The sequence below is a fragment of the Geotrypetes seraphini genome, chromosome 11 (assembly GCF_902459505.1).
Source record: "Geotrypetes seraphini chromosome 11, aGeoSer1.1, whole genome shotgun sequence".
Lineage (NCBI taxonomy): Eukaryota > Metazoa > Chordata > Amphibia > Gymnophiona > Dermophiidae > Geotrypetes > Geotrypetes seraphini.
In genome coordinates this window covers 98474511-98499213 of record NC_047094.1, presented here as the reverse complement: position 1 = coordinate 98499213, position 24703 = coordinate 98474511, and the positions used below count along the sequence as shown (strand labels likewise).

Sequence of the window (24703 nt, the reverse complement as noted above, 5' to 3'; positions counted from 1 at the left end):
ATTTATTTTGAAATAAAATGAAACAGCAAACCGAAAAACATTTAAATAGCCCACTAATTAGGGAACACATTTTGTTTCAGCCTATCAGATATCGTATGCGCTCTTTGCACAACGGGGATTTAAAGAACGCGCTGCAAAAGAGCGTTAAAAAGCTGCGGTTAACGCAGTTTAGTTACTAGGCTGCTTAGGCTGAGCGACTTCAGAGTTTGAGCATGCATTTCAACTTCTTACTACGAAAAGGCTTCCAAAAATGCACTACCTTATATAATCCCGAGAAAGACCAGAGGCAGGAGGATATTTATGCCAGGATCAGATCTGTTCAGGCACTGTTTCCCTTTAAATAAACCTTCTAGTCTGTCACCCCAGTAGCCCCAGTAGTGGCTGACCACCCCTCCCCCAACTGTGCTACAGCAGAGGCAGTGATGCAAGTGCCCTGTGGGAGGCGTCTGGAGCTCCAGCCTTAAATAAATCCAGAGCTGCCGCTTCTGCTCCCAGTTAGAGCTGCAAAAATCTTTGTGGAGTTTCAAGCCCCCTTTCCAAGACATCTGCTGGGAGAAGGGGGGGGGGGGGGGGAGAGCAGGCCGGCTGAAAATCCCACCGCACCGATCTTGCATGTTAAGTGGCCCAAGGGTGGAAAGTGACCTTTCGGCGGTCTGAGGCTTCCTAGGAGGGAAGCTGAGCCTCTCGCCGAAGTCCGTGTTCATGGAGCTGCAGTTACTGCTGCTATTGGGACTTACAATTACCTCGAACACAGGTAAACGATTCCTTTGCTTTGGATGAGCTCTTGGGCTGCCTTTCTTCAAGCTGCGTAAGGTATGAATCGCGCTGAACAAGTGGAGATACAGTTCAGTCTCTCCTTATTTGTGCATTAACGACCAGAGAAAGTGGATTTAATAGAGCGCCGGTAGGATGAAAAGATGCGGAGCGAGGTGGCTCTGCCAAGTTCGAGCTCAGACTTTTGGGTTTGTTTGGGTGTTTTTTTTTCTCGCTTTTACTCTGTTTTGGAAATCCAGTTCTGATTTATTTAGTTAGTTCTCCCAGGAGAGCTCAGAATGGTTTACATGAGTTTATTCAGGTATTCAAGAATTTTTCCCTGTCTGTCCCTGCGGGCTCACAATCTATCTAATGTACCAGGGGCAACTGGGGGATTAAGTGACTTGCCCAGGGTCACAAGGAGCAATGTGGGTTTAAACCCACAACCCCAGGGTGCTGAGGCTGTAGCTTTAACCACTGCACCACTCTAGAAATCAAAATGTAGTAAAAGTGAGCCAAGTACAGGACAATCAAGCCATTGTGACATCACTGATGAGGTTGGCTCTTAGGCATTGGTGGAATGAGGCATTATGATGTCACAATACCAGCTCTGGTTATCAGAGGCTGAAGCTTTTCACACTATTTATTTATTCAATTTTCTATACTGTTCTCCCAGGGGAGCTCAGAATGGTTTACATGAATTTATTCAGGTATTCAAGCATTTTTCCGTGTCTGTCCTGGTGGACTCACAATCTATCTAATGTACCTGGGGCAATGGGGGGGGGGGTTTGAGTGACTTGCCCAGGGTCACAAGGAGCAGCGTGGGATTGAACCTACAACCTCAGGGTGCTGAGGTTGTAGCTTTAACCACTGCACCACACTCAATTCTCTTAAACTGTTTCTCTCTTTAAAAACATATTTATTTTATATTTTTGCAGGGTTTTGTTTTGGTTTTTTTTTTTTTAGATTATTAAAACAATTAAAAAGTCAAGAAATATTTGAAATCTCTCCACCCTAACTTTAAGTATGAGACCTTTGATGAATATTAAAAAAAAAAAACAACAAACAAACAATTTAGTTTGTCAACTTCGGCACGTTTTTCTTTTATCTCCTAAACTACAGGCTTCTCGCTGGCAGTGTCTCTTGCCCAGGCATCAGGTGAGAGCAGGCTGATCCCTCAGTTCAGAGAAGGGGCAAAGAAGGGGGGTAGAGAGGAGCAGGAGACGGGACCTACCCTTCCCAAGTTGGAGGGGGAGCTGTTGCTGGCCCCCACACCCCTGGCCCCCATCCGGAGCTCTCTTGTCCCTGGCAGGATTCAAGGACAGACTGGGTTCCAGGTGTATACATCTCAGACCCAGAGCCCCAGAGATCCAGAGCGGCACAGAAAGGTGAAACGTTGCACGTGCAATACATATAAAGACAAGGAATGTGTCTACTATTGTCATTTGGACATTATATGGATTAATACACCAGAGTAAGTCTTGCTGTGAATCTTTACCTTGAGCAATTTTGTTTTTGGTGTGTAGGTCTGTATTTATTTATTCATTTTTATAGTCCGTCCTCCCCAGGAGCCTAGAATGGGTTACAAGGATACATACACAAAGTTTTCAGGAACAGAGATACGTACTTTACAGAGTCAATAACATGCTACAGGATCAAACACACAGCTGTAGAATCAGTAACTTACCACTTATAGAGAATGTGACTAAGAACACATGCTTTGCAGAATCTAAGAAAATAAATCATAGAGTCACGAATGGGTATTAACATATCTGCAGTGAATGGTAGAAGAACTGGTTAGCAGGCATAGGTGTTCTGAAGGTAAGGTACGTTGAAGCAAGGTCTTTTGACGTTTGAGACTAAAATTGACCCGGTTCATGAAAAGAAGCGTCTTTACTGCTTTCCGGAAGGTCAGTAGGTTATCAATTGCCCTAATGGCAGGAGGGAGTTGATTCCATAATTTAGTATGCTATAGGAATATGATCGCTTTCGGGCTGTCTCCCAGTGAAGGCTGTTTGCTGGAGGGTTGGAAAGTCTGAGTTCCCGTTGCGAACGGAGGGACCACTGAGAGTGGTATATTGGAAGTTTCTTTGCTACCTACTCAGGTGTCATGTATTCTATTTCAAGCTTTTAATGTGGCAACTAGGAGTATAGTAACATAGTAGATGATGGCAGATAAAGACCTGTACAGTCCATCCAGTCTGCCCAACAAGATAAACTCATAAGAACATAAGAATAGCCTTACTGGGTCAGACCAATGGTCCATCGTGCCCAATAGCCTATTCTCATGGTGGCCAATCCAGGTCACTAGTACCTGGCCAAAACCCAAAGAGTAGCAACATTCCATGCTACCGATTCAGGGCAAGCAGTGGCTTCCCCCATGTCTTTCTCAATAACAGACTATGGACTTTTCCTCCAGGAACTTGTCCAAACCTTTCTCAAAACCAGCTACGTTATCCGCTCTTACCACAACCTCTGGCAATGCATTCCAGAGCTTAACTATTCTCCGAGTGAAAAAAAAATTTCCTCTTATTGGTTTTAAAAGTATTTCTGTGTAACTTTATCGAGTGTCCCCTAGTCTTTGTGATTTTTGACAGAGTGAAAAATCAATCCACTTGTACCTGTTCTACTCCACTCAGGATTTTGTAAACTTCAATCATATCTCCCCTCAGCCATCTCTTTTCCAAGCTGAAGAGCCCTAACCGTTTTAGTCTTTCCTCATATGAGAGGAGTTCTATCCTTTTTACCATCCTGGTTGTTCTTCTTTGAACTTTTTCTAGCGCCACTATATCTTCCTTGAGATAAGGAGACCAGAATTGAATGCGATACTCCAGATGAGGTCGCACCATAGAGCGATACAGGGGCATTATAACATTTTTAGTCTTGTTAACCATCCCTGTTTTAATAATTCCTAGCATCCTGTTTGCTTTTTTGGCCATCGCTGCACATTGAGCAGAAGGTTTCATCGTATTGTCCAATAAAAGTGTATGATTTTTATACACTCTTCATCTGACCTCATATAACCATTCTTCCCCCACGATCCTCAGAAGTACCACCTATGACTCAAAAAATTTCATAGTCCCAGGCTTTAAGGACTACTTCCTCACCGGATCCTACTATTGCACTATTAATAAATACTTGATTTATCCTTGCCCTTAGCAGGTCACAAATCGTAGAAGTCTGCCCGACCCTGACCTTATTTTCCCAAATACTGGAGTTGCCATTGAAGCCCCACTTCAGCCCATCCAAATCTGACTAGCCAAGATCAGGGCACGGACCATAGGAGTCTGCTTGGCACTGGTTTTGCTTCCCAATTGCTGGAGTTGCAATCTAAGCACTGTTGAGTTTGTTTGGTTACATTCTCTTTCCATACAGTGTTTATCCCATGCAATTTTGAATTCCATTACTGTTTTCATTTCCACTGCCTCTTGTAGGAGGCCATTCCAGGTTCCCACCCTTTCCGTGAAAAAGTATTTCCTAATGTTATTTCTGAGTTGACCCCCCCTCCCCCCCATAACCTCAGTTCATGTCTACTAGTTCTTCTACCTTTCATTACAGAAGAATTAACATTGCATTAAAAAGAGTAACTCTATTGAAATGTTCTGGATTGTCAACTTGAGCTTTTGATATTATGGGATGAGGTGCAATCAGCTTGACCTTATCTGGTGGAATTGCGCTGGATGGAGACTCTAGGCCTTGCAGCCCCTCCTCTCCTGTTGCTCCTGTCCCTGGCCTACCCATCCCCTTTCCAAGCTCAACAGTTCTGCTTCATGTTTGTCTGTAAATTAAACTTTATATCTAGCTTTCTCTATATGTTTTCTTTTGAGGGTTTTTATTCTGTTGTTGTTGTAAGGAGGCTATGCATCAAGAGAGACTTATTTAATCCTGGTTGAATTATCCTCTGGTCAGCAGACTCCTTTTTCTGTTCTGTAGAAGGTTCTTTCTTGTTTGTTTGGAATTGTCTTTCTGTTGTTCTGGGGATGGTATTTACCTTCCAATTCCTTAGAAAGTTTGCAGTCTTTCGCTTCCTCTTTGCCCTGTGTTTATCCTCTTATAGAACTGCAGGGAGGCAGTGTGAGAACATTGTCCCTGTTTAGGCCTCCGATTGTGATGATCTGCAGAACAAGATTCTTCCAGAGTTAGATGGCTAGCAGTAATGGGGAGTGATGGGCGAGACTTGGTTGTCAGTTGAATCAACAGTCGGAAGTTGTGTATTCCAGTGAATTGACAGGTGAAGCTTCAGCTGTGAATTTCTTAGGGATGTGCTGACAAAAATTATTTATTTTTATTTGGTTTTATGTGTTTCATTCTTTACATGTTTATTAAAGAAAGTAAAAACAATATTTTCTGCTTTCACCCCCCAAAAGGAAGAACGAACCCACACATGGCAAACTACCCTGATCCCCATCCGTGATCCCCCCCTCCCCTCAGCCTTGGTGCTGTACTGGGAACAGGAATGAGCCCCATTTTCTCCTGCTCATTACCATGCTGGGTTCAAGATGATGCCTTTGACCCCTCCCCTATTATTACAGTTCTTACTATTCAGAGGAGCTGGAGTACTTAACAGGTCCCTAGGCTAGTTCTAGAAAAAGTATCTTGGATTGTGTAGCACAAATACCTGCGAACCAAAGGGTAAAATCATTTTCCTCTCAAATAATCCATTTCCCTGAAATTTGTGTTCAGCAGAGCCTTTAGTATGGAGGGAATGCAAATGTTCTGAGCTGGATATTACATTTCCCATGTTGCGCTCATATGCAATGTGAGCCTTCACTTATACTGGAAGCAGTCTGAGGCAGTTGAAAGCACATCAAAGCTGGAAGTGTAAACAGATAGCTATGTGAAAATACTTATCTCCCAAGTGACTATGTGCAAACCAGAGTTGCACGAGGACAGAAATTTTACCCATCCCCAATGGAATCTAATCCATAAGATCCATTCCATCTCCACAATTTATTTCCTTCATCCCTAACCACACCTACAGGAGTCAATAATATTATTTTACTTTCTCGCAGCCATCTGTTTCCTCCTAACCCTAACGTCTTCCAGTGGGGTTTTTTTGGACGGCATTCACCATTCAACCAGTGAGTGTTCCAAGCCTCACTCTTATGTTCTAGTTGTCTTTCTGTGCATTCCAAGCCTTGTTCTGGTATTTCAATTGCCTCTATGGACATTCCAAGCCTCATTCTGGTGTACACAGGTTGATATGTTTTTAAGTTCAGCTAATATTTTAAAATTTGATCTGTTGACTTAGAGCCTGTTCTGATTTCAAATATGTTTATTTGGATTTTCAAAAAGCAAATAACAAACAGTATAGAACAATAACAGAAATGATGTAACCATGCCAGAGAAGGACAGGTCGACAACGCAACATACAACATAAAGGAATAATCAATGTCAAATTACAAGAATGCGCTGAGTAGTCCTTACAAAGGCAGTATAGCAATCTGGAGAGGAGAAGAAAGGGGAAATCGAGGAGGGAAGAACCCCTCCATCTAAACAGTAAAGACTATTATTAAGAAGAATGTGAGAGTGAAAATCTATGATTCAGAACAGGGCGAGCATCCATACTACAAAGTAAAAGAAAGAAAGACATCAAAAGGCAAGAATTGCGATGAAAAAGAAAAGAGATATAGGAACTATCAACGGTTATAGAGAAAAATGTTGAATAGGATCCCAAATCTTGGAGACAGTGGGTAGTCTATTGGAAAATTCTGCCGCTTTCGATTCGTAAGAGTGTATAAGAAGGATTGTGTTCCACCAGAAAGTGATGTTGAGAGAATCCGCAGATTTCCAATTATGTAAAATCATCTGGATAGTTAGAGCAATGAGGATATTGAGCAGAGATCGATGAGAAGCGGAGAGGGCATCATGAATAGCCAATGCTCTGAATAGAAGGATGTCCATAGAGAAGTCTGAGCGTATCGGTAGAATAGCTTTAATAGTATTCCAAACTTTGGACCAAAAAGCGAAAACAATAGGGCAAGCGTATATCATATGTTGGATATCCCCTATATCGGAAAGGCAGTGCCAACAGAAATTAGAATCGCGTAAACCCGCACGGAACAATTTATTAGGGGTCCAAAAAACCTTATAATTTAAGAAATACAAGGACTGAGACAAGCTAGAGGAGGCAGTAGGATGAATAATTTTAGTAAAATAGAAGTCCCAGTCCTTGTCAGTGCCACTCCACGAAGACTCCGTGGACCAGATATTCGTAGATCTCTTAGATCGAGGAAATTGGTGATAATGTTACCAAACATTATCTAAAACCCATAATTATCCCTTAAAATTTTATCTCATCGTTTATTCTATTACTTCAAAGTTGAAATGTAATTCTTGTTTTTAGTTTGGATGTAATCCGCCTTGAACCGCAAGGTAATGGTGGAATAGAAATCACTAATGTAATGTAATCTAAGTTCCTTGTAAAAACGAGAAGTGGAGTGGCTTAGAGAGACACTCAGTTGAGAGAGTGATCAGAGCAGAGAAGTGTGAGAGTACTGAAAGACAGATGGAGAACATTTCTTTAGGCAATGAGATAGTTGGAGCCAAACTTAGAGCCTGTTCTAAAATACATAGTGAAATGGATGTTTATCTGAAAACGTGGCTATTTTCAAAAATGTAAATTCCGCTGCTCTCAATATAATCACTAATTATATTTTCCTTTCTTTAAAACTCTTGCAAACCATGCCGAGCTCTATCTTTATAGAGAAGATCCGGTATATAAGCTTAAGGTTTAGTTTAGTTATATTACTCAGAAGCATCCATTGTGGAATCTAAAATATGCAAACAATTCAAAAAATTGGGAACTTTCTATATCAGACACCCTTGAATCCAAATGCTCAAAACTAGTGTCTGTTCAATAAAAAGCCATACTTAACCATAAAAATGAAAATGAAAACCTAAATAAGAGGTCCTTTGGGGCTTTGGGAGACTGACTTATGTTCCAAATGCGATGGGGCGAAGGGGTCTTTTTTGCATTCCTTTTTGGAGTGTCCCACCCTTGCTTTGTGGAACCAGTCTTTTGCGCAGCTTCACTTGGTCTTGCAGGTGGAGGTGGAATGGGATTATAGGACGCTGCTTTTAGGGGACCAGACCTTGCTTGAGGATCAGGGTCTTACACTGCCCCAGCGGCGCTTTATATACTTGATGTTTTTGGCTGTCAAGCGCACTATATTGCATTACTGGACCCAGGCTGGGGATGTTCCTCTTGAGAGCTGGTTGGGACAGATGTCTGAATTGGCTCGTTTTGAGCTTACCTATTACAAATGCTCACTTAATCTTGAGGTGCTGGCATATCTGGCTCTCTGGCAGGCGTTTCTGCAGTTGCCCTTGGTCGCACGTTCTAGGGGAGGGTTGGGGGGTGTATGAATGGGGTGAATGTTTTGTGTTTTTGATTGTGGTGTGTATGTTTGTTGGCATGTATGTCTCTGGGGTTGTTGAGACTGGGTGCGTGTGCTTTCTTATTAAAAAATGTAGAGGGTTGGCGGGGTACCTGGGTTCGCCTTTTGTATTTTCTCTTTTCTTTGTTCTTTCTTTTTGGCATTTCTTTATGGGGGTGTTGCTCATCCCTATTTTGCTCTTTGCTCTTTGGTGGTTTATGTTTTTTGCTGCTGCTTGCTCACTATCTGCTCTCCTTATGGATTTGGTGTATTGCAGCTGTGGCTACATAATTTTCTGTACTATTGTACTTTTCTTATCTCTTTGTACATGAACATTGTTTTTTTTTTTTTTCTTTGTATGGTCAGTTGCCTTGTTGTACCCTTTATTATAATAAAAATATTTCAAAAAAAAAAAAAAAAAGAGGTCCTTTTACTTAAGTGCGCTAACCGATACGCGCTAATCGATTTAGCATGCGCTAAAGATTAGCACGTGCTAAATGCTAAAGTGACCATTATATTCTGTGGGCGCCTTAGCATTTAGCGTGCCTTAGTAAAACGATCCCTAAAGGAGGTTTTAGGAATAAAGAAAAACAATATTGCTGTCTAATGATGGCCTGGAATTTGAACCCCAAACCTGTGCACCAGGGGCCAGGACTCTAACCCCTAAGCCAACTGCACTCAATGCATATGAAAAAATATATTTTTTTAATATCATGAGCGTGCTCAGTACTCCAACTTAAAGGTCATATAGTAAAGACCAGTGGATTCAGGAACCATCACTGCATCACTACATTCCCACCGTTATTCATACACTTCTCCCTCCGTATCCAAAGGGGTTAGGTGCAGAGCCAGACCGCGAAGTGTGAAAAACTGCAAATAACTTTTCAGCCGGCTCTGACCCACCCCCGCCTCCTTCTGGACCTTCCCGCCTCCCTCCCGGTATCCCAGACTTTACCTGGTGGTCTAGCGGGCTTTCGAGGCAGGAGCGATCTTCCTAAGCTCCTACCCCGTGCAGATTACTCATAGCAAATGCCTGCCATGAGTTCCTTTAGTTTCTCAAGACCATGACGGGAACTCACAGCAGCCATTTTCTATGAGCGATCTGCATGGGGCAGGAGCATAGGAAGATTGCTCCTGCCCCGAAAGCCCGCTAGACCACCAGGTAAGGTCTGGGATGCCGGGAGGGAGGCAGGGAAGGTCTGGAATTAGCTTTAAAAAAAAAAAAATTGCGAATAACCGAATCCGCGGATACTGAAACCATGGATTTAGGGGGAGAAGTGTATTTCAACACTAAAGCTGGATAAAATGGCATTACCAATACCTCAAAAGACACCCAAAGGAGCAGAAAAAGTCACTTAAAGCAAAATGAACAAACAAAACCAATGACAACTTTCAAAAATATAATTAACGTGAGAGGTGTACCCTCAGTGTGAGGAGTTAGCGAAGTGGAGAAAATTCCCCAGCGATTAACTAAATTGGTAAGTGAGCTCGCATTACTCGCTACACCTGCAAACCATCACTGGGTACACCACGTGTGCATTAAACAATTAGTGATCAGTGTATAACTGAAAGTGATATTTACTAATTTAATATGCTTTAAAAGTGCAATAAGGCAAAGCCCCCACTATGAGAACCCCCCCCCCCAGCTGTACCCCAGGAAAAAAATTCCACCCTTAGCTTATCAGTCTTCATCTGGGGAACCTAATTAAAGTTGAGGCATTTGAAATCATAACGACCCCATTGAAAGGTCCTCTCATTGTGAGAACCCATTAACTTTTTCTGCTCCTTGGGATGTCTTTTGAGTTTCTAAAGCAGAATTTTGGGGAGATTTTTCAGCAGCATTACCAATACCTCAACAACAAAAATCGATTTGCATTCTGATCCTGATCAGCATAAAAAACTACTGCTTATCTGAAACTTGTTCCAGTGTCCCTGGAGGTTGCCTCATTTGCGTCTGTATCATGTATCTGAATCTAAAATATGACCATGTTTATTTATTGGGATTTAGGATATATTAACTGCCTTTATGAAGATATTCACCCAAGGCGGTGTACAGTAAGTAGAGTCCAACATAAAGCTTACAATTTTAACAGCATAACAGTAGTAAAAAGACCAAATGTAAGCATAAATACAATTAATGAAGTACAGTACCCACGGATTCGGTTATTCGTAATTTTTTTTTATTTTTTTTTTAAAGAAACGCTGCATCCTGGACCTTCCCTAGACCTTACCTGGTGGTCTAGCGGCGATTGCGGGGCAGGATCGATCGTCCTACGCTCCTGCCCCTTGCAGAGCTGTCATCAAAATGGCTGCCGCAAGTTCCCGTTGTAGTCTCGAGATTACAATGGGAACTCACGGCAGCCATTTTGATGACTGCTCTGCATGGGGCAGGAGCATAGGATGATTGATCCTGCCCCGTGTCACCACTAGATTACCAGGTAAGATTAGGGGAAGGTCAGAGAAGCAGGGGGGAGGCTGGAGTGGGTTAGAGTCGGCCCTAAAAATTATCCGCGGTTTTTCAATATTCACAGGCCGGCTCTGCCCTTAACCCCCACAAATATTGAGGGTCTGCTGTATAGTCAATCACCCTCTGTATTAACATGCTAACATGGGTACATGAATGTTTTCTGGTATGATATAAAAATATTTATTTACCAGAACATAAATGTTTGTCAGCCATATTAGAAAGTTTGTCAGCCATATTAGAAACACCAACCTTTATTTTTCCTGAAGTTGTCACAGAGCATGCTTTCCTTGCCAGTTTTACTTTTGGGATGGGGGTGAGGGACATCAACAACTGGGTAATTAAGTGAGTGACCTTCCTTAATTGCTCTAGTGGAGTGCTGCTCAGTAACGGCACTCTTTTTTTCTTCTGAAACTTGATTGTCCTGTTTGAACATAAGAACTGCCATCTCCGGATCAGACCTTCGGTCCATCAAGTCCAGCGATCCGCACACACGGAGGCCCAGCTAGGTGTACACCTGGCGTAATTTTAGTCAACTGACAAGTTTCTGGAATACAATCGTAATGGCTAATAAATATATGTCAAACACGTATTGTAGGTAGTAGTTAGTAGCAGGGAATCATTCAGGCCACATAAACACGAATTGCTGACATAACACACACTGTATGAAAAATCATAATATAACGGAGAAAAATAAACCTCAATTGTGGAAGGCTGGGACTACACAAGTGCCCAAACCTAAGCACATCATCATGGGTTTATAAAAAAACTCCGTATACATGTAAATAAATAAATAAATAAATCACTTCCATTCATACAGAATCAAATTTCTTCAGGAGCTTTTTGTAGTGACAGCAATGTGCACAAAATTCAATGTATTATTCGTGTCCGAAAAATAGTGACCAGAATCCCAAACTTAACTAAATTATTAGCGAGGGCTACAGCTCAATTTCACTTATGTAAACGGTTGTGGAGGTGTGGAGCAAACAGTCACAATCAAGGAAAAATACACTCATCTGAAGGTGTAGAACTTCAAAAGAGGCTTTAAACTCCTAGTAATTTTAGTCACCCATATCCCTCTATGCCACTCATAAGGAAATGTACATCTAACTTACTCTTAAATCCTAGAACGGTGGATTCCGCAATTACCTCCTCTGGGAGAGCATTCCAGGTGTGCACCACCTGCTGCGTGAAGCAGAACTTCCTGATATTCGTCCTGGACTTGTCCCCCCTCAGCTTCAGTCCATGTCCTCTTGTCCGTGTCACATTGGACATTGTAAATAATTTTTATAATTTTTTTTCCTGCTCTATTTTGTCGATTCCTTTCAGTATTTTGAAAGTCTCGATCATATCTCCTCTTCTCAAGGGAGAACAATCCCAGTCTCTTAAGTCGTTCCTCGTATTCCAAGTTCTCCATACCTTTTATTAGCTTTTTTTAAGATATAGGGCTTCTTTTACTAAGCTGTGCTAGCGGTTTTAGTGCACGCTGCAATGCTGCACACGCTAGATGCTAATGCCTCCATTGAGCTGGCGTTAGTTTCCCCGCATAGCGTGGGGGGCAGCTCGCACTAATCTGCAGCTCGCGCTAAAAATGAACTTCCGCTTCAGGTGATTCAGGCCAGCAGCGTGCCGGATTTTAAAAAGGAAATGGGATACACATGTGGGATCTCTAGGGGGGGTAAATTCAATGGGGTGGGTTGTTAGAGTGGGCAGACTTGATGGGCTATGGCCCTTTTCTGCCGTCATCTTCTATGTTTCTATGTTTACCGCAGCTTAGTAAAAGGAGCCCACAGACACACATTCGCCTTCTGAAATGGGGAATACGTATACAGTGGTGCCTCGCATAACGGCCGCCTCGCACAGCGAACGCTGCGCACAACGAACTTCTTGTCTTGATCCGTACAACGGACTTCGTTTCACACAACGAAGTCGCCCGAGCTGCATCGCAAACCTCCCCCCGCCGCCACCGCATAGTTTTAAACCTCCCCCCGCCGCCACCGCATAGTTTTAAACCTCCCCCCGCCGCCACCGCATAGTTTTAAACCTCCCCCCCGCCGCCTGGGCCTGCGCTGATCTCTGAATGGCTGCAGTCAGCTCTCGCGGGACTCACAAGAACTAACTGCAGCCAGCTCTTGCGGGACTCACAAGAACTAACTGCAGCCATTCGGAGATCGGCATGGGCCCACACAGGCGTGCAGAGGAATTGCTCCTGATCTCTGCGCTTCTGGCCTGTACGCCACTGGCTGGGAAAGATGGGAGGAATTAAAAAAGGTACTGGGGGGTATGTGGGGGGTGATTATAATACACAGCAAGGATCAACAAAACCCCTGTCTCCCCTCCCCTTCACATATATCCCCTCTATATCATGCTAACAGCTCTAACAAGGTAAATTTATCTTTTTTTATGTCATCTTAGCATATTTTATGCTACAGAACGAATTATTTTTTTTTACATGTATTGTTATGGGAAAACGCGTTTCACATAACGAACTTTTCGCATAACAAACTTGCTCCTGGAACGAATTAAGTTCGTTGTGTGAGGCACCACTGTATATATATTTTTTGGCCTGTCCTAGTCCTGCCTGGGGCTCACTCAAATTATGCTCCTTTGCCAAATGCACATCTTAGAATCTTAGACTTATATATTGCAACTTAGGGCTCCTTTTATCAAGCCGCGCTAGCGTTTAACGCACATAATAGCGCGCATTAAACCGCCGGCCACGCTAACCGCTACCGCCTCCTCTTGAGCAGGCGGTAGTTTTTGGCCAGCGCAGGGGTTAACGCGCTTGACTTTTCATCACACGCTAACCCCTGCGCTGGCCAAAAACTACCGCCTGCTCAAGAAGCAGCGGTAGCGGCTAGCGCGGCCGGTGGTTTAACGCGCGTTAAACCGCTAGCGCGGCTTGATAAAAGGAACCTTTAGATGTTTATGGAAACTAAATGGCTAAATGACGGTTTATGCATGTTTAAAACCTGATCAGTGCTTCTGAAGTAAATACCTCTGTATTTAAGTTGTTACCCACCTAGCCTTTTTTAAAAGTGCAGGCTAAAAATGTTTTATAATAGAAAAACGTTAGGTTTAATGTGTTTTTATGGTAAAAGCCATTTATGAGTATTAGGGCTAGATGCACTAAAGTCAGTGATCGTCGCTGAACCTTGTTTTCGCATCTTTAGCGACGATCGCTTTTATTGATGCACAAAACGGCCAACTGCATGTTTTTCCCCTCAATTGTCCGTTTTACAATCTGGTCATCCAAATTAGCTAAAACCCCATGCAAAGTAGCCAAGTGATTGATGCACTAACATCGCTTGACTATCCCCCCCCAAATGGGGTTTTAGCGATCGGAAAACCCGACAGGTCTTTCTATTGTTGGTTTTTTTTTTTTATCAATGGCACAGTTATTTTGCTTGTGTTACACATGCAAAATATCTGTCCCATTAAAAACAAAAAAGAATAAAAGTCCCCCACCGCCGATGAGGGTCCTCCCCAACAACCCCTGACAAATACGACACGAGAGAAAATTGGCAAGAGGGATGCCCACTCCCTCCTGCCACACATAACACCCCTGTGCCATGGGCCTCCCCCACCCCCCTTCATGACAGGCACTCCTGAGCCACTGTCCCCCTCTGAATCCAAAAAATGGTCAGGAAGGATGTCCACTCCTCCTGTCACCGGACGCTCCCCCACCTCCCCCCTAAACCTCCCCTGTACATTTAAAAAAAGTTGGAAGCAGGAAGCCTGCTCTGAGACTCCTGTTTCAGGCTCGCAAATTCTTAATAACGGGCCTTCCCCTCCCTGGTTCATCAGGTGATGTACAGGGAGGGGGCCAAAGGCCCTGATTGGTTCAGTCACCTGAGGCCCCTCCCTAGAGGAGGGGACTTATGCGTCTGAGTCAATCAGGCCTTAAGCACCTCCATCTGTATCCAGGATACTGAGGGAGAAGCCTAAGGGGGCATCTGGTGGCATTGTTTTTTGGTTCGGAGGGACGGTGGTTCAGGGGTGCCTGGTACGGGGGTGTTTTGCGTGGCAAGAGGGAGTTGACATCCCTCCTGCCTATTTTTGGGGAAGGAGAGGGGATTGATTCAGGGGAGTCAGTGGTGCAGGGGAGGGGGGACAAGACGGAGGGGCATGGTGCGGGGGTATTCGGCCACACAGGAAGGAGTCGGCATTTTTGCTGCTGTTTTGTGGGAGAGTGGGGAGGGCCATCAGTGCAGAAGGGGGGCTTTTTTCTTTAAATGGGGCAGATTGTGTACGTGTAATGCCAGTAAAAAAAAAAAAAAAAAGAAGCCCTGCACATGGGTCATTGAGCGATTGATCTGTCTGGTTTGCATGCACATGATTTGCACCTCTGTGCGATCCAGTCAGTCCAGGCCTTTAGTGTGTTAACTAAGGAGCTCATTTAGTAAAAGGTGCTAAGTAAAGTCCTTAACGCATGATTAGTGCTTGCCGACAGGATACCGCAGAGATGCATTAAAAATGTTTTCTGGTGTTTGCTTGTGTGAGGGTGCTAATCTGTTGTGTTTTAAAAATATGTGCGGGAAGAATGTCGTGGGTGGAGAGTGGGCATTCCCATGTTAACCAGCTAGCGTATTATGATTAGTGCCTCTACGTCAGGGGTGTCCAATGTCGGTCCTCGAGGGCCACAATCCAGTCGGGTTTTCAGGATTTCCCCAATGAATATGCATGAGATCTATGTGCATGCACTGCTTTCAATGCATATTCATTGGGGAAATCCTGAAAACCCGACTGGATTGCGGCCCTCGAGGACCGACATTGGACACCCCTGCTCTACGTAGATAAAAATTAACACAAGGGCACCGGTGCCTCTTAAGTGGGCATTAACTGCAAATAGTATAAAATTAAAAATTAAAAAAAAAAAAAAAAAATATATATATATATATATATGTGCAGGGGTCTCAAAGTCACTCCTTGAGGGTTGCAATCCAGTCGGGTTTTCAGGATTTCCCCAATGAATATGAATGAGATCTATGTGCATGCACTGCTTTCAATGCATATTCATTGGGGAAATCCTGAAAACCCGAATGGATTGCAGCCCTCAAGGAGGGACTTTGAGATCCCTGGCTTAGTGCATGGAAAAGACCTGCATAAAAACGAGTTAAGCCTAGATGTTACTGCACTTGGGCCCCTAAATGCTTTAGTGAATACGTGGGTGGCATTTGAATAGAGATGAATTCCTGATAACTCTTGTTTCCTGTATGATATTTAAGTCACAGCCTGTTCTGCATTTTAGGGAATATTATTTATTGCTTTTGCTCTTAGTGTCATGCCCTAAGAATGACACTGGTTGTTGGTGTCTAATTCTGAAGAGGTCTGCTTTATCTGTTGCTATGCAGTGCAGTTCTGGATCTGTGGTGATGGCTTTAGTTGTAAGGTTTATCTTGAAGGAAAGGACAGCTGTCTCCTAATTTATAGAAATCTGTAGCTATGCTGTTGGCACAGAAGTGAAGCAGAGCATAGAAGGACGTGGAAATCTGATTAATTGTCTTGATTGTGGTTAGTTTACTTCAAAAATCTAACACTTTTGCTTTAAGATTATTCTATTGTGTGCTAGCATTGTTATGGAAAAGATCATTGTGTAAGACTAATTTCCAGAAACATCTTTATGGTGTTAAAACATCTCTGGAGACCATCCTGGGTCTGACTTCACAGAGCTGTATAAGTTTTTGCCGGTTACAGCTGTTTCTTAGAAGTCTTTGCTGTATTTTCAGTACATGGTCTGTTTTTAGCCTGAGAAAATAACATTTTATCCCTCTGGTTGTCTCACATTATGGGCCAGATTCTGTAAATGGAGCTCATAGATGTTTACTTAAATATGCACATTAAGCTAGTATTCTATAAAGGGCACTCTGCGTGGAATGACCTTGACAGAATACTAGCTTGGCGCACCTTTCATGCCTAACTTTGGGCTTGAGCATTTTTGCCTGTGGATTAAAAACTGGCTGGATCATAGGAAACAGCAAGTGGGGGTAAATGGACAATACTCAGACTGGAAGAGTGTCACCAGCGGGGTGCCACAGGGCTCTGTGCTTGGACCCGTGCTCTTCAACATCTTTATAAATGATCAGGACATTGGTACGATGAGTGAGGTGATTAAATTTGCGGACGATATGAAGTTATTCAGAGTAGTGAAGACACAGGGGGATTGCGAAGATCTGGAACATAACATAATCAAGCTCGACAAATGGGCATCGACATGGCAAATGAGGTTCAACATGGATAAGTGCAAAGTGATGCATGTCGGTAACAAAAATCTCATGCATGAATACAGGATGTCCGGGGCGGTACTTGGAGAGACCTCCCAGGAAAGAGACTTGGTAGTTCTCATCGACAAGTCGATGAAGCCGTCTGCACAATGTGCTGCGGCGGCAAAAAGGGTGAACAGAATGCTAGGAATGATAAAGAAGGGGATCACGAACAGATCGGAGAAGGTTATCATGCTGCTATACTGGGCCATGATGCGCCCTCACCTGGAGTACTGCGTCTAGCACTTGTTGCCGTACATGATGGAAACGGTTCTACTCGAAAGGGTCCAGAGAAGAGCAACTAAAATGGTTAAGGGGCTGGAGAAGTTGCCGTACAGTGAGAGATTGGAGAAACTGGACCTCTTTCTCCCTTCAAGAGAGGAGACAGAGGGGACATGATCGAAACATTCAAAATACTGAAGGGAATAGACTTAGTAGACAAAGACAGACTTTTACACTCTCCAAGGTAGGGAGAACGAGAGGGTGCACTCTAAAATTGAAAGGGGATATATTCTGTACAAACGTAAGGAAGTTCTTCTTCACCCAGAGAGTGGTGGAGAGCTGGAACCCTCTTCCGGAGTCTGTTGTAGGGGGAAACACCCTCCAGGGTTTCAAGACAAGCTGGACAAGTTACTGCTAAACTGGGACGTACGCAGGTGAGGCTGGACTCATTTAGAGCACTGGTCTTTGACCTGGGGGCCGCCGACCTGGGGGAGCAGATTGCTGGGCAGTTTGGACCACTAGTCTGACTCAGCAGCGGCAATTCTTATGTTCTTAAAGGATGGCGTAAATGCTGACACGCAACTGATAGAAGTCAGGCATGCAAATACAGATATTCTATAACATCATATTTAATTTCTGGGAACACCCCGGACCCACTCCCTCCCATGGTCAGGTCCCCATTGAAGTTGCATGCTTTGAAACTTAGGTGCCCACATTGTAGAACAGGGAAACAGACAGATCCATGCACAACTCCTAATTATTATCTATCAAGTGTTTTAACACTATTATTTATCACCTTATTATCTAAACTAGTCTTTAAGCCCGTTACATTAACGGGCGCTAGAGATGTCTGTCTGTCTGTCTGGGTTTTTTCTTTGTCTCTCTCTTCCTCCTCTGTTATGATCTTCCATCTCTCTGTTCTTCCTCAGGGCCCCACGCGGAGCCTGGTTACGGCGGCGAAGCCCTTTTATTTGTGTTTACTAAGCGGCGGACTTGGCCGCGCCACAGCGCTCACGCTAACTGAGAGGCTGAGATGGGAAGACGCAGCCCGTCGCGAGCGCCGAATCCCCCAGTGGAGACAAAACTTTTTTATCCTTCTTGCCTTGGGAGGACGATTGAGCCAGGAGGGAGGAGTCGCTGGCACACGCGCCTCCAGCTAGCGCAGGCGCCGTGAGGACTGGCACAGAAGCACACCTCACGGCGCCAGGAATCACGAAGCTCTAGAGTTTTATTATTATTATTATTCATGGAGTTCTGTGATCCACACCCAACATTTGATGATATATATAGAATCTGGAGGTCTGTGTGTTCTTGTACTTTTTTTTTTTTTTTAATAATTTTTACAATAGCAAAAGATTCTTGGGATACTTAATCCTCTACAATGAGGCACCTGTGTGTTTACATTTTGATTGTGATTTTGTATGAATATATAGCGACAGTGATATTCTAGAATTCAGTTAGAAACATAGAAACATGATGGCAGATAAAGGCCAAATGGCCCATCCAGTCTGCCCATCCGCAGTAACCATTATCTCTTCCTCTCTCTAAGAGATCTCAAGTGCCTATCCCAGGCTTTCTTGAATTCAAACACAGTCTCTTCTCTCTCCACCACTTCTTCCGGGAGACTGTTCCACGCATCTACCACCCTTTCTGTAAAAAAGCATTTCCTTAGATTACTCCTGAGCCTGTATCGCCTCTTAACTTCATCCTATGCCTTCTCATTCCAGAGCTTCCTTTTAAATGAAAGAGACTCGTCTCATGCGCATTTACATCAAGTAGGTATATAAATGTCTCTATCATATCTCCCTTCTCCTGCCTTTCCTCCAAAGTATACAGTACATATTGAGATTTTTAAGACTGTCCCCATATGTCTTATGACATAGACCATGTACCATTTTAGTAGCCTTCCTCTGCACCGACTCCATCCTTTTTATGCAAGAAAAACCACATGAAGAGCCTAGAGAAGTGATTTAGTAAAGACATTCTTCATTCATGTCTACAAAGTGTCCACATACAGGTATATCCTCAAATTCTATATATAGCGCTTTGAATTGTGCGCACAAGTTAACTGAATAACAAGCCAAATCGTGCTGATAATTGAGCCCTAACAATCGTTATTGGTGCTAATTGGCTCTAAAATTTAGGCGTGTAAATATTAATTAAAGCCAATTAGCACCAATAAGGGGCATGGCCAGGAGATGGTCATGGACTGATCAGGGGTGTTTTAGAATGACAGGGATCCGTGCGTAATTTGGACATGAGGATTTACATCAGTTGGTGCGAATGCTGGTTCTTTAACTTAGTTGCGGGTGCTGGCTAGAGAGTGATACAGGAATGGTTAACCATGGGGAAGGGACGGGATCAGAGCCTGCAGGGATGGGACGGGGACAGGGACAAATGTCCCCGTGTTATTCTCTAAAAACGTGATATGTGGAAACGCATCTTAGATAATTGTCAACCAAATTCAATCATAAAATCCACCCCCCCCACACCAGCAGAAGCTGCTTTTGGATTTAAATGAACTACTGTTAAATGACATCATTTGTGACTTGTCTGCCTTTGATGTGGCAGCAAGAATCTTGTCTGCTGATCAGACTGCTACCATCTACAAGGTCCTTCCATCATGTGTCCAGCTGCTCCGCCATCGTAGCTAGCCTCAAGGAGCGTTTCCAACATTTACTGGACACTTTATTTTCCTGTTCATCCTCTAAGCAGTTTTGGTTCTCTTCTACACCCAAGTCTGAAAGACAATCCCATTTACTGTCCCAGAAATACAGACTTCGGCAACTGAAACTTTGGGAAGGTTGTGCCAAAACCAGATCGAAATGGAAGGTTCTATTTATAAACAGTTGTACAGAATATTGTCCCTTTCTATACTTGTAATAAAAAGATTTAAATATGAAACCATAAGTGTTTTGAGGCTTGTGCAAATGTCCCCGTGCCATTCTCTAGTCCCAGTGTAAGCACTCTTATGCCTATCTTTGAGCACCATTTATAGAATAGATTTAAGCACTATTTCTTTTGATGCTACTTTTTTTTAGCAGCCATTTATAGAATTTGGTCCACAGAGAACAAGTGTAGGGAAACCTCCCCCCCCCCCCTCAACTGATCAATAACACTTACTAATTTGCCTTTTTAAAACTATTGCATTACTGGTGGATTGGTGGAACCAGTGTTAAGGATTATATTATAAAGCTGTTCTTAAAACTGATACTATGACAAGTGATTACAGGAGTCATTTAAAATAATATTTTAAAAAGAAAACATATCTCCCTTTATAGGTTAAAATAAAAAGATGAATACTATCTAATAAGATGATACACAATGTGAACAGCAATTTCTTGACTCCATATGGAGAACATTAGGCATTTATAAACTGTTATTCAGGGTTCTGGTTTTTTTTATGTGTCCCCTACTTGTCTTCTCTGCTTGATTTTGGATTGTTTAAAGGTTTTTCCTTATAGCAGCTGGCACAAACTGAATCAGCTGCAGAAAGTGCACAAAATTCAATCTGATGGAATATTCTCTCAATAACAACATGCAAAATCATTTAAGAGGTTCAGTGTGGCCTAAATGAATCCTAAGCTGAGTGTACGCATAGACCACCTAAGAGCTAACATTCGCTCTGGCAAAGTTATATCGCCAAAATATAAACATGAAAGCAAATAGCTAATTTTTGAAAACGTTGTATGGAAAAGCTGTCCTATCTTTTATGCAAGAAAAGATGAAGGTACAAAGGGGGGGGGGGGGAGTGGTGGTCTTTAAAACATAACGAGTGCTATCTTTGAAGGTGCACTTCTGCCTGTGGGCTCTGGGAGAGCTTCCATTCATCCTCTATTGCAGGGCATTGTTAACCAGTTGTTGCGCAGAATGTTGCATTTGAAATGCTTGAACCTGCTATCATCCGGTCCACCCGAGATTTTTGGTATATACTTGCTTTATTTGGGACAAGATTTCACTTTCTCAAAAGAAAAGTGCTGCTCTGGTTAATTTTTAGATATTCTCTAGATTCTACTAAGGATGTGGTGTTTGATGTTCAGGAGGACAGAGTTTGCATAGCTAATGGTCATATTAAAATATGAAAAAGAGTCGTGCAGCCTCTCAGGCCACATTGAAAATGGGAAACCTTTGTTCTGCTTCTGAACTTGCTCACTGATGAATGGCATGTTTTGTACTTTTAATGGCTTTTAACCATGTTTTTAATTTGTGCTGTTCTTTTATGCTTTTCTATTTGATAAGCATCCTGGTAATTTAATTTGACATAATGCTGCACTTTCAAACGGTATTTCAAAGCACTTTCTGTTTACTGCACTTCAGAAGTCTACATGTATTCTCTTCCAGGACAGATCCTATAAGCATCTACATTTTTCACAAACTCTACTGCTTTGTAATCCCAGAAAGCACAAATTAGAACACAATTCTACCCAGAAGAAGAAGAAGCAGTGCTGGGCAATCATTCAACAATTGAAATGATTAATTTCTTCCTCTGGCTCCTAATTTATTGAAATTGGATTAAAAAAAAAAAAAAATCTGTTTGGGGGGCAAATGCTTCAGTGGTTTGTATTTCAAGTGTTATTCTGATTTGATATACTGCCCATCATGGGGACATCTAAGCGGTTTACAGTAATACTTCTAAGGAGAAAAAAATGAGAGAGAAATTGAAAAACATAAATCAAAGAAATAAAAGGGAAGGGTAAAGAGAGAGGAGGAAGAGGAACTACAATAATTTACAGTAAAGTTGGGGCGGGGGGGGGGAGGGGAATACAAAAATGTCATAGGTGTTGGCAGAGATTGTCCTGAATGAAAGTGACAACAAAAGGAAAAAGGGCTGGAGGTTAATTATAAGCATCATTAAAAAGAAAAGTTTTCAGAGTACATAAGAACATAAGAATTGCCATCTCCAGATCAGACCTTGGGTCCATCAAGTCCGGTGATCCGCACACGCTCCGCCAGGTGTGCCCTGGCATGGATTAAGTCCCCATGTCACTGTATGTTTCTCAAGGGAGATGTGCACCTAATATACCCTTACCCGTGTCACTCTATGCCACTCTTAAGGAGATGTGCATCTAGTTTACCCTTAAACCCTAGAATTTGAATTTGTCTAACATGGGTTTATAACGTGGGTGTGGAGGCAAAGCATTCCAGAGTGTGGGTTCCATAACTGAAAAGATAGTGATGAAACTCAAACACAGTCGACTCCGCATAAGCGCAAGCCCTTTGCCACGTGCGCTTAATTGGAGTGCCATGTGAAGTGAGTCGAGCACCGTCATTTTTCTCGCGAGATCAGCAGCTCGGGGGCAGGATTCCGTGCTTGCATCGATCACTGCCATCACATATCTTAGGACGAGTGACCTGTAATCGCGTTTGAAGTTTGCGATTGTCCCTTGGTTTTTGTTGCTTTTAAATTCAACAGGCAGGCACCTTGAAGCCAACAGCTTTGCTGTTTGAAAGTGGTGTATAGGTCTCTCTGGCTTTAATTGGGAGAACATACATGAGCAACTGCAGAAGGACCTGGAGTACACTGCTCTCAGGGGACAGGCCCTTCCAATTTATGTTCAAGTACTGTAATAACGCTTAAGCGGCGTCTGACATCAGCATGGTGGACACATTCCACCAAAGACAATGATGTTAGTCCACGTGATGCCAAGGTGCAGTTCCAAAAGTTCAAACAGGCCTAGACTGTTGTTCCGAAACACATAGCTCATCTACACGATTGCTTTTAACCGGAGTGAATGTTACGTGAAAGAATACAGGTGGGACCTATGACATCAGTGCGCATAAGCGGATTGTGTGCTTATCAGAATTGCAATTTTCCGGAGTTTACGTCCATTGACTTTAATGTAAAAAAAATTTGGACCATGGTGATAGGCTGCAGATAACCGAAGCGTGCGCTTAACCGACGTGCACTTAGGTAGAGTCGACTGTAATTACAATCCCTAAATCTGTAACATTTCGAGTACTATGTGAAACATACTAATGGTATACATGATATGCAGATCTGGCAGCGGTGGTTCTAGTACTATATCAATGTATAGAGAGCCTGATTCTATACACTGTGCCCAAAAAAATCAATGTCAACTAGAATGGCACTTATCGCACTTCTATGAAAGATGCGGGTCACTTGTAGAATCGCGTTTAGCAGCCATACACATCACTAACATTTAGTGCACCCATTTAGGTCAAGAAGAATCAGTCATAAATACCTGTACCTCAAGGGTGTCAAAGTCCCTCATTGAGGGCCACAATCCAGTCGGGTTTTCAGGATTTCCCCCAATGAATATGCATGAGATCTATTAGCATACAATGAAAGCAGTGCATGCAAATAGATCTCATGCATATTCATTGGGGAAATCCTGAAATCCCAACTGGATTGCAGCCCTCGAGGAGAGACTTTGACAGCCCTGAGGTACATAAACTCTGTGTGGATCGGGTGTATTCTATTCCATTCCTTAGAAACTAATTTGATCTGGTGGTAGAGTCGCTGCCTCTATACCCAAAGGTTGTGATGTCAAACCCCCAGCAGGTCACTTAACCCTTCACTACTATCCACTATGAACAGGGAACCACAAGAATATAATACATAAATCCCGTTCCCTCTTCCTACTACAACTATGGCAAAGAAACCTGCAGACCTTACAATAGACTGTTCCTGATCTTCCTCACCCCATCTATCTTTTGGTACCCTTCTCCTCGCCTGCCAATTCCCATAACCATCCCTTCTAACTTGCTGCGCTGCATGCCTAGATCAAGCTGCCTGGCTCATTATGTCAGACTCCATCTCTGGCAGTGTTAAAATCCAAGCTGAAAGCCCACATACCGTATTTTTCGTTCTATAAAGACACACCCATCCATAAGAAGCACCCCCCTGTAGAGGAGGAAAAACCAAGGAAAAAAAAAATTTCCTTCTCTACAGGGGTGTGTGTCTGGTGCTGGGAAGCCCGAAGCAGACCGCCCGCAGCCGAAGGAGCCTACCCGCAGACTGAAGCAGCCCACAGCCGAAGCAGCCCGCCTGTAGCCCACAGTCCTCCTGATACCTTTTTAAAGTTGCCAATTACTGAGCGATGTAGGACCAGGCAGGAAGCGCAAAGGTCACGCTCTGCTACCAAAGCCAGAGAGAGAGAATGAGAGAGAGAAAGAATGAGAATTTGGGGGGAGAGTTTTGGTTTTAAAGTGTGTAAACTGGCTTTCTGAAACTGCCCTACCTTGAAGTAGATCAGTGGTTCCCAAACCTATCCTGGGGGATCCCCCAGCCAGTCAGGGTTTCGGGATATCCACAATGGATTTTCATGAGAGAGATCTGCATGTAGCAGAGGAGCTGCACAAATATTTATTATGCATATCCTGAAAACCTAACTAGCTGGAGGCTCCCCCAGGACATGTTTGAGAACCAGTTGTAAGTTGTATCGTGATGTGCCGCTTCTCAGTGTAATTAGGTTATCAGGGATTCGGAAGACTGTGTTCACAGTGCAGGGGCTGGTTTGTTGGAATATGCTGGCACTGGAAGTGAGACACGCACTGGGTATTTTGCAGTTCAGGAAAATGTTGAAAACAGTGTTATTTGAACGTTCTTATGCTAAATGAGTTTGGAAGTTGAACTCTGCTTTTTTAATGTAACAAGCTGA

General features: G+C 43.1%; 1 protein-coding gene across 1 annotated transcript in view; it reads left to right on the top strand.

Moving 5' to 3' along the window:
• The first annotated feature begins 526 nt into the window (after nucleotides 1-526).
• EDN3 (endothelin 3) overlaps nucleotides 527-24703 on the top strand; it is a 76481-nt gene continuing 52304 nt past the window's right edge. The window contains exons 1-2 of the mRNA XM_033962788.1: nucleotides 527-754; nucleotides 1876-2227. Coding sequence (XP_033818679.1) covers nucleotides 703-754; nucleotides 1876-2227 — 404 coding nt within the window. The 5' untranslated portion in view covers nucleotides 527-702. The remainder of the gene's footprint in view (nucleotides 755-1875; nucleotides 2228-24703) is intronic.